At 34.6% G+C, this 15,203-nt stretch overlaps 2 protein-coding genes across 2 annotated transcripts; one reads left to right on the forward strand and one right to left on the reverse strand.

The window, feature by feature from the left end:
- Nucleotides 1-4,516: 4,516 nt before the first annotated feature.
- On the forward strand, nt 4,517-8,755 carry LOC146161211 (serine hydrolase-like protein). The gene is made up of 11 exons (XM_083385109.1): nt 4,517-4,566; nt 4,681-4,830; nt 4,909-5,022; nt 5,119-5,160; nt 5,242-5,261; nt 6,101-6,175; nt 6,246-6,352; nt 6,440-6,519; nt 6,665-6,779; nt 7,380-7,467; nt 7,578-8,755. Exons 1-11 carry the CDS (start codon nt 4,530-4,532, stop codon nt 7,731-7,733), a joined length of 984 nt encoding a protein of 327 aa, XP_083241235.1. The 5' UTR covers nt 4,517-4,529; the 3' UTR covers nt 7,734-8,755.
- A 465-nt stretch (nt 8,756-9,220) lies between these two features.
- LOC146161212 (cytochrome P450 2E1-like) lies at nt 9,221-13,688 on the reverse strand. Its single transcript, XM_083385110.1, has 7 exons — nt 13,513-13,688; nt 13,267-13,442; nt 11,462-11,580; nt 11,102-11,241; nt 10,696-10,814; nt 10,220-10,393; nt 9,221-9,711 (listed from the first exon to the last, which is right to left on the reverse strand). The coding sequence occupies exons 1-7, from the start codon at nt 13,686-13,688 to the stop codon at nt 9,221-9,223; spliced, it is 1,395 nt and encodes a 464-aa protein (XP_083241236.1).
- Between the last annotated feature and the right edge of the window lie 1,515 nt (nt 13,689-15,203).

Raw genomic sequence — 15,203 nt, forward strand, 5'->3', positions numbered from 1 at the left:
ATAAATAATAAATAAATATAAAAAATTCGACGTCTACGTAAGCCTAGCGACATATAAACAACTAGACGAAATACCCGGCGTTGCCCAGGTTAAATAGAATATTTACCGGTTATTCGTAAGATCTTCGTAAATGACATAAATAATGCAAACCTATTTTTAAATGTCATAAAAAATTTGCTTATGCCTAAACGTTTGAACTGAGTGTCACTAAATATAAATTTCAAATCATGTGATGTGAAGTCGGTTAACTAAAGCGCACAACACTCGGCTAAGCATGCAATAAATCTTTTAAGTAGCGAAAACCCGTGACGTTTGTCAATTGAGAATAACTCCCAAACGTAAAACTTTAGGTTGCAGCAGCAATTGCTTAGACTTGCTTGATAGCGTCATGTTTAAGCAAATAAGTAATCCCGGTGCTAAACTGCGTCAAACGTGAGAAAAATCCTCATTGAAAAAACAAATACTTACTGTTAACTACTGCAATAAACGCAATATTTCGCGAGCTCTGCTAAGTATTGCGTGGGTAAACACATTGTAAGAAGTCATTAGGCTTTGGCCTCAATCACTATCGCTAGCAAACGGCTTAAAAATAAAAATTCAATTCTTCGTAAATTTGCGAACTCTACCTAAATTTTACGCGTAAACAGGCATCAATAAGTTCCTAAATATAATAGTCTTAGTTGGAAACATTAAAATTTTACTTTATAAAGGAAATGTACTTAGTGTTATTTTTTTATTTTCCGGCAGGTAAATTAAACTTGGACTATCTTTTACTTACTGCGACAACAAACGCGATATTTTGCGAACTCTGCCTAAATTTGGCATTGTTAAACTTAAGTCTTTACTTGGGACGTTGCACAAGTTTGTTAGCATAGTTTATAACAGTGGCTCTTAACCGGGGGTCTACAAAAACTTCTAAATACCTATATTAATTAATTAACTAACGCTGGGGCTTGGGATACATGCTTAAACACAATCTTGGTAACATTGTACCATGTTGTAAATCGCATTGAGTGTCACGTAACATTTCCATTGTGATGTAACACAAATATATTGTAAAATGACTGGGCGAACAACTTGCCACACACACACACACACACACACACATCTCACAAACTTTCTCTTTTATTATGTAGATTTATATGTCGTATTTGCGATGCATTATTGTCGTAGTGACGTAAAGCTGAAAGTCTTACTCCAAACCAGGTGCGTATCCAGAAATTTAAAAAGGGGGGTACCTAATTTTCAACTTGGGAAATTCCCCGGACGTTAATGACGTCATAAAATAGCGATTGTGATGACAAATAATACGGCTTAGTGTGCAATCGTTAACCAAGTAAATCGAAAACAAGACCGTGAAATATATATGATTGATTTTGGTAGATCCATGTACGCTGTACGGGACTACGCTAAATCACAAGCACGTCTTTCGCCACCTGCAATACTAAACGAAGATCGTTTTCCAGGGTGTTAGTAGACTAGCACAACATAAAAACGCCACTTAAATAGTTGTAAAATGAGTGTTGTTAACCCGACAACTGGCGAGCGAAGCGAGCGCGATTTTTTTTTGGATATAATTTTTTAATGCAAATTTATTGCAAGTTTTATTACATTGCTGAAACTAAAAAATATGTCCAATATTTTTGAATACGTTTTCCATTTGTCCGCGACACACTTGGCAGCCCTCCACGGCGCAACGGTAAAGCAGCGCTGTTCAAAAGGCAGCATTAAAATGTAAACAAAACGGACGGAAAAAAGTCATTCGCGCGAAGCGCAAACATTTTTCGCACTTACTTAGTTAGAATAGTCGTAAAGTTATGACATGGCAAACTGCGAGAAACATCAGCACCGCCTAACTCAACGTTATAAGCGAGAAAAAGGCGGAGACCGCTTGATTTATTGTTGTTAATTGTCGAACACACACTTCCTAATCAGCCAACCTGAACGAATAAGAAAATGCGAGAGAAAAAATATCCTGCGTTTACGGTTGAACAAACAAGAAACGAAAAACGGCGTTTTGCGTTTGATTTTGGTTCCGCATTAGCTTAAGACGCGTGACCCAATTACATTAAAAAACACGCAGCTTCGGACGGTGAGTTTAAATGCTGACAAAAACGAACAAAACCGATATTGTCACTTACGAAAATGGGGTGGTCCGTACCCCCAAAAGCCCCCCTGCATAAACCCTTATGACGTACGGTAAGCTATTGCTAGTATTACCCTTCATAAAAGCGTAAATATTCCTACATATCCCCTTACAACATAATATTAGTCCGGTTAAACAACCTCTGTGTGCCCGATTGTTGGTGCAAATATACGACCTTTTAATCGGATAACAAATGGTCAAACAAGCAAATTGATACCGTACATTTTGTAAAGTACATTTGATAAAGTTGAAACGCATCTCTATATCTCTTTGTTTTGAGCTATAGTCTGTCTTGACAAACTATTTTAATATTGCTTTAGTACTAAAAGGGCCGTGGGGACACTTCAAATAGAAAAAATATGGAAACTTATGAAATCTATTAAATGTGATGGCAACAAACTCTTAATAAAAAATATCAGAATATCTGCACGAATTGTTGTTCACAGCGCAGCACAAACACGTATATATGCTACGTCTCTTAAGTATATTGTATCATAATAGTCATGTGTTTCGACAGCAGCGACATGAAATGCTATAACGAGAAGCAACTAAAATGTATAGATAATAACACTTTTTGAATTGTAACTTCTATTTATTTTCAATATTGTGATGTATTTAAACAAGAAGAGGCTTATCATTGAAATATTTAGAAAATTAAAATTTTTTTATTTATTGTCTATTTTTTATTAACATTTTATTTATTGTCTATTCATTTTTTTTTCATAAAATTTCGAACAAGGCATAGCCTTATTCCGTAATAAAAGTTGTGACGTAACATGCTGGAGTGAACCGCTTATTGACAGGATTTGCTCAGGTTTTTTCAAAGTATTCGGTTAATTTCCGTTTAGGCTCCTTAAAATCTTCCAAAATCTTTCAGTTTTGGTTACGGTTCAAAAAAATTGGACTTAAAGCAAGTTCATAAAGTTCGAGTCTACTCCCTGATGTTTTAGATGCATCAATTGTATGTAAGTAAATTCAAGAGAGTATACTTTTCTATAGCTCCATAACGATCTTAGGTGTTCGTCTGCATGCAATGGAATTAGATCGGCATTACTTTTTTCTTCCCTAATGCATTTTTGATCGGTTACACCTGACAATTGTGTAAAAAGGGGCAGTCCCTTATTGTTACAACTTCTGTGTGATGGTAGGGGAATTTACCAAATCTGTTTATTTACTGTGAAAATTCGTTCTGCATTATTTTTATTTTAACACAGTTTATGATTCATTCTGCTTTTAAGAAATAATAAAATTTTGTTTTTAGAATAATAGTGAGTTTTATTTGTTTCTAAAAATCACTTTCATTTCGGTAAATCCCGAATTATAACTTGGTGGACTTTGAACCTCAATTTTGTGCCTCATCACTATTACCTAGACATTTTTGCACAGGTAAGTTAGTGTTAGACTCGTGCATTGCTTCTATATGTATCAACAAACAATTACAAAACAAATTTTAAACTGTTTTAAGTTCATTAACACAAAACAGCATTATTCAACCCAGACAACAGGCAAATTGCTGCGGGCTTTCTTTCGACCGCTAAAAACAAGTTCAAAGAGGTCAGTAAAATTTTAAGTGTAAAAACACAAGGTTGAAAAGTAGGGTCTTTGCGGGGGATTTACCTGGAATTTATTGGATTTATTCCCCGATCAGTTGCCTACTCAGCTGCGAATTTCGTGTAAAATTAACGTAAAAAGCGCTCAGCCGCGAAAAAAAAATTTCAAGGAGTAAAAATTTTACAAATAACGTTATTCCAGCCTCGTAAGTTTTGGCTGAAATATTTTTACAGCCGCACATTTTTAAGCTGCCAAATCGTCTTCACCGTGCAAAATCCAAAGTTTCCAATCTATGGGCAAAATAATCTTGGCAGCTCGAAACAGTGTAGTGTACTAAATGCAAAGCTAAGCTAAATTTTGATGACATTCCAACTAAATCACATATTTTTTGCATGAAATCCTTGCTCAAACGTCCTACCAGTGATGTCATCTGACATGAAATATTGCGGATCTAGTGAATTAACATTTAACATAACGCATGGCATATATACTGTACATTTTTTGGAAAATCTGGGTTTTGTCCACTATAAAATAAGTTCTATTTGCTAAATTTCGGCAAAAACATACGTATTTCCATTGAGTTGTTTATTTTGCATATAGATTTTATCCTCATTTTAAATGTGGTGTGTGTTTGTTAAGTCTATTAATCCTCCATTCCAGTACAATGTCACATGTACTTCATCTAAATAATTTAAATACAAAGGTGTTACATTTGATTTGCTTATATTAGTGTAGAATATTTAGCAGTAAGCACAAAGAGCTTTCATTAAATATTTTCGTCAAATATTTAGAAGTTTATGGAAAATTTACCTCTCACAGATTTTCTAAAACAATGGAAGGAATTTCTTTTGTTGGAACCTCAGAAAGAGGTAAAAAATTTTTTTGTTGGAAAACAAAAAAAATTTTGTTGGAAATCATTGTTATGGTTTTATAAAGTAAACACATTCTGGATTTATACATTTTTTCCTATTTTTATGATAAAGGAATTACAAAAGAAATTGAAATTCCGGTACCATGGGGTAAGATTGCAGGGAAGACTTACGGCGACCCTACACATTTTCCTGTTGCCTGTATGCATGGTTGGCTGGACAACTGCAACACTTTTGATGAACTTATTCCATTCTTGCCTAAAGGTTAACTGCCTAAAGTTTTTAGTATGGATTGTGTGTTAACTGTGTTTCATAGTAATATTATTTTAATTGATTTCGCAGACAAATTTTATGTGATGATGGATTTTCCAGGCCATGGAGCTTCATCACCCTTGCATGTTGGAATGCCATATGATATGCCAACTTATATAAATATGCTTCAAAGGGTGGTAAAATGTGAGTTATTTTGTACATTTGGTAAACATTTTACTGGCAAACATTTGTGAAATTTTTGTGATTTTTCACATGTCAACAGTACTGCTTTTTGTTCAGATTACAACTGGACAGTATTCAGCATCATTGGACACAGTTTAGGTTAGTGTAATGGTATAAACTACATATTCGAACAACCAATTCTTGACCTTTAGTTTTCAACACAATTATCTTTACATGCAGGTGGAAATGTTGGAGCATTGGTAAGAACTGTTTATATTCCATTTACAGACTTTAATAAGACTTTTGTTAAACTTATGTCTATATGTTGAGATTAATGAATTATTAGGATGATTATTCTGACTTACAAAAAGGTGCAATTTTGTTTTTAAATTCACATGTTATTTTAAAATCAGTGAAAATTATTTCCAGTCAAAATGATTTACAAAATGCACTTTGAGGTTGTGTTGCCACGTATTTGTTTTCTTTGTTGCTAACTGGTTCATAGTTCATCATATTTTGGTAAGGATTGACAAGCCTGGCAGCCTATAGTTTTATCTGTAATCGTTAAACAAAATAAATTTAAAAATATATATTTACCAAAAACTGTAGTAAGCTTTTTAAAATTGTTATTGAGTTTTAATTTTATCCAATTTAATATTTTAACGTTAATATATGTTCATTAGAGCAATATAAACAGGGGGGTAAAATAAATCAGATTTGCTTGAAATATCGCATGAGGTTCATCCGAACATTATTTTTGCTTCAAGTTGTTTTTAATTGGGACAAATGCATTAAATAGTATTGGCTGTGTCTTGATTGGGTTATTCCCATTTCCTATTTTAATAAAATATATGTTAGGTCTGTTTTAACCTTTTTCCATTCATTTTACCTAGTACTTCAACTAAAAAAAGTCCAAAAATATTAACTAAGCATTTTTAAGAGATAGGTAGGTCGATAGAGCAGAAATAATTGCCCTATTTAATATGTTGTTAACAAGCATTTGCTTTTTCTTTCTCTATGTTTTTCTCATGTTTGCTTTTCACAGGTATATTTTCCTCATTGATATCGCTACTTTAATTTATAATTCTTTTTTGTGTAGTATTCCGGTACTTTTCCTGAAAAAGTGGACAAATTAATTATAATTGATGTAACAGGAATGTTTCCTCGACAAGCTGTAAGTCCTGATTTCGAACAAATTTTACCTTTTGGCTTATTTATTAAACTTATACTTACTTATTGTGCAGACACTTCTACCACAGCAATTGCGAAATTCTATTGATTCCTACCTTTCATTTGAGGATGATCCCAATAAATATTTTGCTGGCTATGATTATGAACATGCAAAACAGAAGTAAATTTGTCGTTAAAATCTTATAATTAATAGTAACTCATGTATTGTTTATTGCTAAAATATAACATTTACTTATATGGTATAAAGGTTGATTTCTGCAAATGTTTCATTAACGGACAAGGCTGCAGATATCTTGCTTCAAAGAGGAACAACCCAGTTAAAAAATGGTTGGTCATTTGAACATTTCTTTGTGATTGTTTGTTAACAAACGCAGCTGGTTGAACTAAAATCGGCAAATTAACCACCCTAATTTTACAAACATTTAGAAGCGTACTCGACTGGTTGTTACCTAAAACAAATGTTTACTTTAAGGAACATATTCCTTCAATCGTGATCCGCGACACAAAATGAGGCATCCTATGTCCATGACTCCAGAAATTGGACTCGCATTTATTGGAAATATTGAAGCTGAGGTTTTGCATATTTTGTGAGTAAACTTTTTACAGGCACGATATTTTACTTTAAGCACTGCACGGTAATATCCCGAGGTTGTAGGTAGACGTAAAACCCATATGAAAGCCTATTTGAACGAATAACAATATCATAGATAGCTGTCACAAACTATTTTGGGACACGATCCCCAAAGTACCTGCTAAGGATAAGGTTTGACTTTCTCACGAAGACGAATATAACCAGATACACAAGCGAGTATAAAGCACGTCCGCTTTATTCCGCGTTCGCTATCCAAACCCACACTATACAATGCCTCTAGAAACGCGCACCTAAGGTATCGTGCTGCGCCAAACGAAACTGGCCGTTTATCCGAGTGAGAACAGCCCGACAAAATATCCCGAGGGAAAAAGGAGACAACGGACAGCCCATGTGCAAATGTCGGTTTTCAATATTAGGGCACAAAACATATACGATCAAATTAAATTTGTGTTATCACTTCTCTACACGGGCTTTGATATTCGTTCTACTTTGCATTTTAAGACTTTCGTAAAAATAATTTTACAGTACATCACTAACCCGTAAATGCTGATTTTTTTGGTGTCGTTGCTGGAATTGCCTGTTATGTTTTGTGCAGAGGGAAGCAAGGTATGTTGCGAACCACAATGTCGGACACCAATTTAAAAGTAGTGCAACGAATACTGAAAGCATTCACGGAAGCTGAGGTAAAAGTTTTACAAAACCTTCTAGAATAGTCACTAAAAAATAATTTAATTTAACTATTGCTAAAGCTCTTAGAAACCCTTCTAGAAAAATAAAACAAATAATGTTGCAGTACCATGAAACGATAGACGTGGAAGGAAAGCACCATTTGCATTTATGCAATCCGCAAAACGCGTCTGGACCTATTATGGATTTTCTATCGAGACCTTTAAGGTCAAAGTTGTCAAAGTTGATGGACAATCAATCGAACGTTTCACCCAATATGTAACGCACAATTTCTTAGGTATTTCTTATATTTATGTGGAGATTCTACCTCTCACTTGAACGCCATTTAAATTATTACTCGCTGCATAATAAAAAAAATAACCTTATGTTGATATAATTTTACGTATTATGTTGATATAATTTCACTCCGTCTAATCCGTCTGCTAGAAATGATTTTCCGCTTTTTTCGATTATCAATTTTCTTTCGCACCTTGTTTCCCAATGACGACAAATTGTAGTTGTTATTAACTGGCGTTAACATTGTAAAAGCGGTCACTATATTTTAAAAATGTGTTGCGAAAGATTTAGATTTTCTTTTAAGTTCTGTGTTGTACAAAGTTAAATAAGAAATCCTGAAAATAGGATACAAGTAGTTTGGCGAACGTTTAACCTTTTTTGGTTAATTATTTATATTTGCATTTGATGGTTATATAAATAAACTGCCCCTGATTGGTCACATTTGCAGACATGTGTTTCTTGTTTATTAACCTTTCGAATTAATATATGCAAAAATTCTAAAAATCACCAATTTTTCTTATGGTTTATGCTGTTTACACTCTTATTGGCATACTTGCCCAATAAAAAACACATCACGTTTTATTGCAACGTGTTCCATGCAGAAAGCGATTTACATCACGCTAAAAATGATAAAACTTAGTTGTGAGTTTGTTGATGTAAAGTTTGTACACTGGTTTGCTTTTACGGCATGCATATTCTACCCTTTTATACATTGACCCATAGATAACATTAATTTTGGAGCTTTTAAGAATGTTTCTTAACAGTGTTGTAAAGACTTCAGACGTTTTGGTAAAATTACTACTTAAATCTTTAAACAAATCACTTTCCAGTCTTATTAACAAATGACTTTTCTGAGACTTGAGTAAAAACTTAAGTCAAATGACTTGGGTTAAAATTAGTTGTTTTCATTAACCATTTTATTATAAAATTGAGCTATTTATCTTAAAATTTACATGTGATTTTTTTAGTTGAATTATTGCTCACACGTCTCTGTATTAATATCTTCACAGTCCCAATGTTTTTTATATTTGAATTGACCAATATTTTTGAGGAATTACTAGGCTATTTACCTTGTAAGGTAATGTACATTTTTTTATTAATTTTATGAAAGAGATTAATAGTGTACTAATAAAATATTTTTACTGTAAAGTTGTTTTATTCTTTTAAAAAGACAAATTCCGTTTAATGTAGCGCATATATTGCACAATTATTGGAAAACACGCCACCAACAGTTTTCCTACAGAAAACAATTTAAATGATCATCAACAGTTGACTTCAACAATAATAAAGATTTGTCAACAATTCACTTTAAAACAAATTCAAGGTAATGTTTTCTATTGGCCATCTTTATATACATGAATATCACCCTAACATACTGTTAAAAATAAGTTTATATATCTGTGATCTTGGTCTCAAAAAATCATACCCTCCTATTGTAAGATTTTACTCAAGGTAATCCAGAACCTTTGGATCCTACTTTCTTGATTTTACACTAATCTTATAAGGTAGCGGACTTAATAAGGCGGTCGACACTCCCTTCATGCCAACTTCAGCGTCGCTTGTAGCAATTGAGACATCAAAGTGAAAGAACATGGTGACCAGGTGGGCGATCAGTTCAGTTCTTGCGATTCGCTGACCGACACAATCTCGCCAACCGATGCTGAACGGAATCACGTGGCCGGTTTCCTGAAAGCGACCCGATTGGTCGAGATGACGTTCCGGTCGAAAGGCTTCAGGGTCGGGTGCCCAGAACTCCTTGTCGTGATGGACGCTCCAAATGTTGGGCAACACCATCATGTCCTTTGGCACTCTGTAACCTTTAAGGCTCGTCTCTTCGGTGGTGTAATGGAATAGGCTGGTCGGGGCGATCGGACGAAGACGAAAGCTCTCTTCCAGGACCGCCCTTGCATAGTTAATCTCCCTGAATTTCGTTGTAATTGCTTCTTGCACTGGTGACTCGCAATCTGATTCAAAACAGCATTACAGCATAGGCGTTGCAAAGTATAGTGAAAGCAAATAGGGCCGTCGTTTAAACTAAGATTTACGTTGTTAAACCTAAGATTTAGGTATAAAGCTTCCCTTACGACAAGTTATTTTCCTGGAATATATTTTCGAAATTGTCAAAACGTTAGGCAAGATATTTTTAAACCAAAAATATAATCATAAGCGAATAATTAAAATTTGTCTTAAAGACAAGCCATGTAGAGGCAATTTTAACTTGTATAACCGACACTGTTGGATAACTTATCAATATCAGCGGATCTCTCGTTAGAAAAGTGGATCTCTTGTTAAAAATTAAACAAAGATATAAAAAACAAGCCTGAAGTGAGATTTGTCGCCGACATGTAGCATGACAAAAATTATTGCTGTAACTTGAAATGTTCCTAAATCTACAATGAATTCGTAACGAACGGGAAGATTAAGAACAAAAAGCATCTTGCTCATTTTGGAATAAAAAGGTATGAGATTCACCATGCAAAACTGTGTCCAGTTCGGCTTGCAAGCGCTTCCTTGTTTCCGGGTTCTTGACCAAAAATAAAACCGCCCACTGAAATGCATCCGCAGTGGTTGAACTTCCGGCAAATATAAAATCTTCCAGCAAAATCGCAAATGATTCCCTCTCATCTTCGGTTGCTTGTGGAAAAGCTAGAAATAAATTGGTTAATTTAATTTTAAAAAAACATTTAGCGCCTGTAACAATTAGGTTAGGAATTGAAATTCACGATACATTTATTTATGTTAACAAACAACGAAACAAGAAAGACACGTTGTAATTCGTATCATAATTCGGCAGCGTGAAATAATTTATGTATGTGTAATAAAACCCCTATTCCCCATAGAAAGAAACAATTCCCGTGAAACAAAAACTGTTTAAGTGCTATTTAAGGCATTTGCGTGCAGTGAATTTTCTATAACTACAAATTAAGTAACAAAAATATTTGAATAACCTTTGCTGAAATAAGTTGACATATCAGGGGATTCGCAGCTATCGGCGTTTCGCTCATCCACCAGTTTTAGCAGAGTTTTCACCACGTGATGTCGTTGTTCTATCACTTCATCAAGATAACTGAATTTAAGTTCAAACATGAACTTTAAGACATGTTAAAGGAACTCGGCAATACATGGAATATCTCAATTTAACAACTAACAAATAGGGTTAACAAAATAAATGACTTGAAAGATTAAGTAACTTATTTATATATATATTTATAACACAATACTTTGAGTGGTTGTGCCCTACACACTTTAGTTTAACTGACAAATAGTTAGAATTATACTAACCCATAGATCTTTATGCAAGGTTTTATGTCAAGGAGCTAAATCATTGTTTAGCTAAAACAATTATACCATTACCTTCTGAATTTATCGATGTGACCGAGCCAGGGTAAGAAAAGTATAAATTTAAATTTTGGGTCACGCAGGCCTTTATACGTCATGTTAACGAGATGCTCTAACTCCTTGTCATCGACGTCAAATCGACGTGAAAAACAGGTCTGTAAATTAATAATGCTGTTGCGTTGACTCCACTTATTATTGAAAACACCCGAAACTTGTTTAAAGTGAACTTAAATATTCACGTAAAAAATATTATTGTCATAATTAAGCATTAATTTACTAAATGGTCATTCTACTTGAAGCGTAAAACAATGCTGGCAAATGCATTACAGCAAGAATCAATAACGCGTTGATTAATTTGGCCTATGTAATACATACCTGCAATACAGCGTTTCCCATTGTCATCAATATCAGGTGGTTAATGTCATTTTCTCCCTCCAACTTGCTGAGTGAATCTTTCAGGTAGTTTGACTCGATTACGATACCACGCTCGGCCGCTAAACCGAAAGCAGAACAAAAGTTGTCCGCTATTACTATTGACCTCACGATACCTAACTAATAACTTGAGTCCAAGTTAAGCCTTTTACAAAAATATTATTTATTTGAAAAAATGACTTCAAGTCTTAGTCAAGTCATTTTCGGACACGTCAATTTTAAGCCCAGTCATTAGCATAACAATAAAAGTTAACCACTTGAAATTGGTAAACTCTTTTATGTGCTATATCCAACTTAAAATAACAAAAACGCTTAAGATAAACTTTGGAACACAATACACGTTTTTTTTAGTAACTTCAATAAAAATATAAAAGCCATAATATTTGATAAAAGCGATATTTCGAAATTTACAGACGTTTCAGCAATAACTCATGCCATAAAAATCAAGTCTTCAAACTTAAAAAATCAAACTTGATGTTTACACTGATTATGGCATGAGTTATTGCTGAAACGTCTGTAAATTGCGAAATGTCGCTTTTATCAAATATTATGGCTTTTATATTTTTATTGATGCTTAAGATAAATAACCTGATTTTATTTAAAAAATATTAATGGAAAAGCTTAATCTAACAGGTAATAACCCACGTTATTTGACACAATGATTTTAGTTTAATCATGTCATTTGTCAAAAAGCATTAAGTCAAGTCAAGTCAAGTCATTTCGCACTAAATATTTAGGTCAAGTCAAGTCATTTGAAAATATCACTTCAATAGACCTAAGTCAGTCATTGACTTAAGGTTTTAGAACACAAGTTGTAGACAACTTGTAACGGGGTATAAAGAGTCAAATAATTGACAAGCTTGTCATGAACAGCCACAGAACAAGCATCGGAGTTTGTGCATATTCTACTTTACCAGGTCATGTGCGCGTAAAACAAAAGCCCAATATGAGTTTCTAGTTTTAACATCACGATTTTTCAAACAATTTGTTTTTTATTCCTCCTGTTGTTTTCATATTCTTTTAACTCTATGGGTTGCGTTTTCACTGAACTAAAATTTATTTCTTTGCTTAACAGGTAATTTTGTCGCTTTGTTAGAAATGGCTATTTTAAAAGGTAAATCGAAATCCCGAACAGGGTTATAATTGATTTAGATTGAGTTCTAATCTTCGGCCACCGTCGTGAGTATGCTTAAACTTTCATGACTGTAGCACACGTCATGTCAGTATTTCCAACCAGCGTTGCTAAAGTCCACAAGCATGCGGTTTATTCCAATGTCTAACAAATGGTCAGCTCACGGACTTTACACACTAAAATACCAGTTTGGGTGCAACAGCGGAAGCAATAACTTGGCAAGCAGTGCATGAAACATAGCATGATGCTATTTTTCATTTTCCTGCTATGTTTTAGTATTTTTTAAGGCTTAAACTTTATTTTTAAACTAAAACATCATATGATTTGCTGCATAATTTTAAAGAAAACGAATTATTTCAATTTAAGTCATTTGTCTCAGTGACTAAAGTCCAAGTCAAGTCATTTGTCCTAAAAACGTAATTCAAGTCAAGTCATTTTGCGTACCGTATGTCAAGTAATTTGAAAACGTTGAATTAAGTGCAGATAAGTCAAGCCGTTGACTTGAATCATTACAACATTGCGCATTTATCCATCAAAAAATTTAGAACCGTTACTTCAGACATCAAGATATTTACAACTTTTGCATAAAGCAACACCACACATAAATTTAACTTACTCTCCCAAACGTCGCGTAGGCCTGTACAAGCAAAAGAACGCCACTTCTTCCACAGGTCGTCGTATTGTTTAAAGAACAATCCCTTGTCGTTCCTGGCATTGGTTAGAACTTGTGCCGGAAGTCTGCCGGAAAAGGTGCTCGCCTTTTCAACGATCGCCTCGTGAACAGCCTCGTAACTGCGCGTAGCAGTTACATTATTATTACATATAATTTTCGCGTTTAGCAAACGTTGTTTAACAAACTTACCCCTGTATTACCAGCGTCGGCGTCGTGCCAAACGAAACTCGATACACCTCGCCATAGTTTTCTTCTGCCCATTTCATCAGCATTTGCTCTTTGAAGGCTCCAAGGCTTGCTAAAGAGCCTAGCACTGGTAAGCCATAAGGCCCTGGCAGCTCTTTCAAGTCAACATTGTTAGACATTTTTGAAAAGTGGAAAACCTGGTATACACAATGGACACACCACGCGATTTAAAGCATGTTAGGTTTTGAGTAAAAGGTTGTTTAATGTTTATGTTATTCAGATCGTGTTTTGACCTATTTTTAAATCGGAAGCTGTGACTTGAATCATAAAAGAAATTTTTGTCTTCTATAAAACGGATTTGGTGTAGAAAAATATTGCCTTCATTACAATATTATGAACGGAATAGTTATCTATGGCTTCACGACAAATGCCTTGCTTGACTTACTGCGGCTATATCCTATAACCTAAATCGCATCAACGGCATTAAAGCCGTTAAAGAATATCCAACGTATTTTTTTTAATAAAACGAAACATTCTGTTGGAAATTTTAAGTCATAATGATTTTTTTCAGTTTCGCCAAAAGTTATAAATTATTAATTTAGTACCTATTTCTATATCAATTTTATACAGGATTTCATTTGGTATATTTTTCGCAAGATCTTTTGTCTATATTTAAACTATAGACCAGTGCCAAGATGTTCGTCTTGTGAACATGGGCGCCCGCACGGGGGGACAAGGGGGGGGGGGGCACTTGCCCCCCTGGAATTTCAAAATGCGATTATTAGTATTATTTATAAGTGTAATATGTATTACTTATGAAGATTATAAATATTATACATTATCTATTGCCCCCAGTGGCGTATCCAGGGGGCGGGAGTTCTTACCCCCTTTTTGTAAGTGATATTATCGTTTTTTGTTCGTTTTTGTCATGGCTTAACAAACTGTTCGAAGCGGCGAGCTTTTTAAGTAATTGGGTCACGCGTCTTAATCTAATCCAGTGTTTCTTAACCTTTTTTACTTGGGGGCGCACCTAGAGACGTGTGAAAACGTGGCGGCGCACCTTACAAGAGAAGCGAGCGCGAAATTTTTGAGGTGTACCTATATTTCTCTTAAATTACTTGTATTTTTTATTATATGGGTTTTATAGTTGCATATCTTTAAAGGGACTACCAGCCTTTGAGACTAAAAACGTTATTTTGTCCATTTAAGTCTTAATCCGATTAAATTTGGACTTATTTCGAAGTGTTTTTTCATTTTGCTCGCGGCGCACCTAGCAGCCTTGGCGCACCAGTACGCCGCGGCGCACCGGTTGAGAAACGCTGATCTAATCTAATGCGAAACCAAAATCGAGCGCAAATCGCCGTTTTTCGTCTTTTGTTTGGTTGACCGTAAACGCTGAATGTTTTTCTCTTTCGTTATTTGTTTAGGTTGACTGATTAGCAAGTGTGTATTCGACAACGCTAAGCCAAACCTTTTTTCTTTTTTTCGCGCTAATATCCGATGTTGGTGTAACATCGACATTTGTTTAACTGAAGCAGATTCTTAAAAGGAGGTATAATGGTGACTGTCGTGCGCGTTTCAAAGTCTCCATTTTTAAGTAATGATGATAAACGCAAAATTATGCTCTTTAAGCATACTCTAAGACCACGTGCTAAGTGTGCAATGGACACAACTTATTTCCCCCCAACCGCAGC

Source organism: Ascidiella aspersa, chromosome 3 (genome assembly GCF_963924565.1).
Source record: "Ascidiella aspersa chromosome 3, kaAscAspe10.2, whole genome shotgun sequence".
NCBI classification, from domain to species: domain Eukaryota; kingdom Metazoa; phylum Chordata; class Ascidiacea; order Phlebobranchia; family Ascidiidae; genus Ascidiella; species Ascidiella aspersa.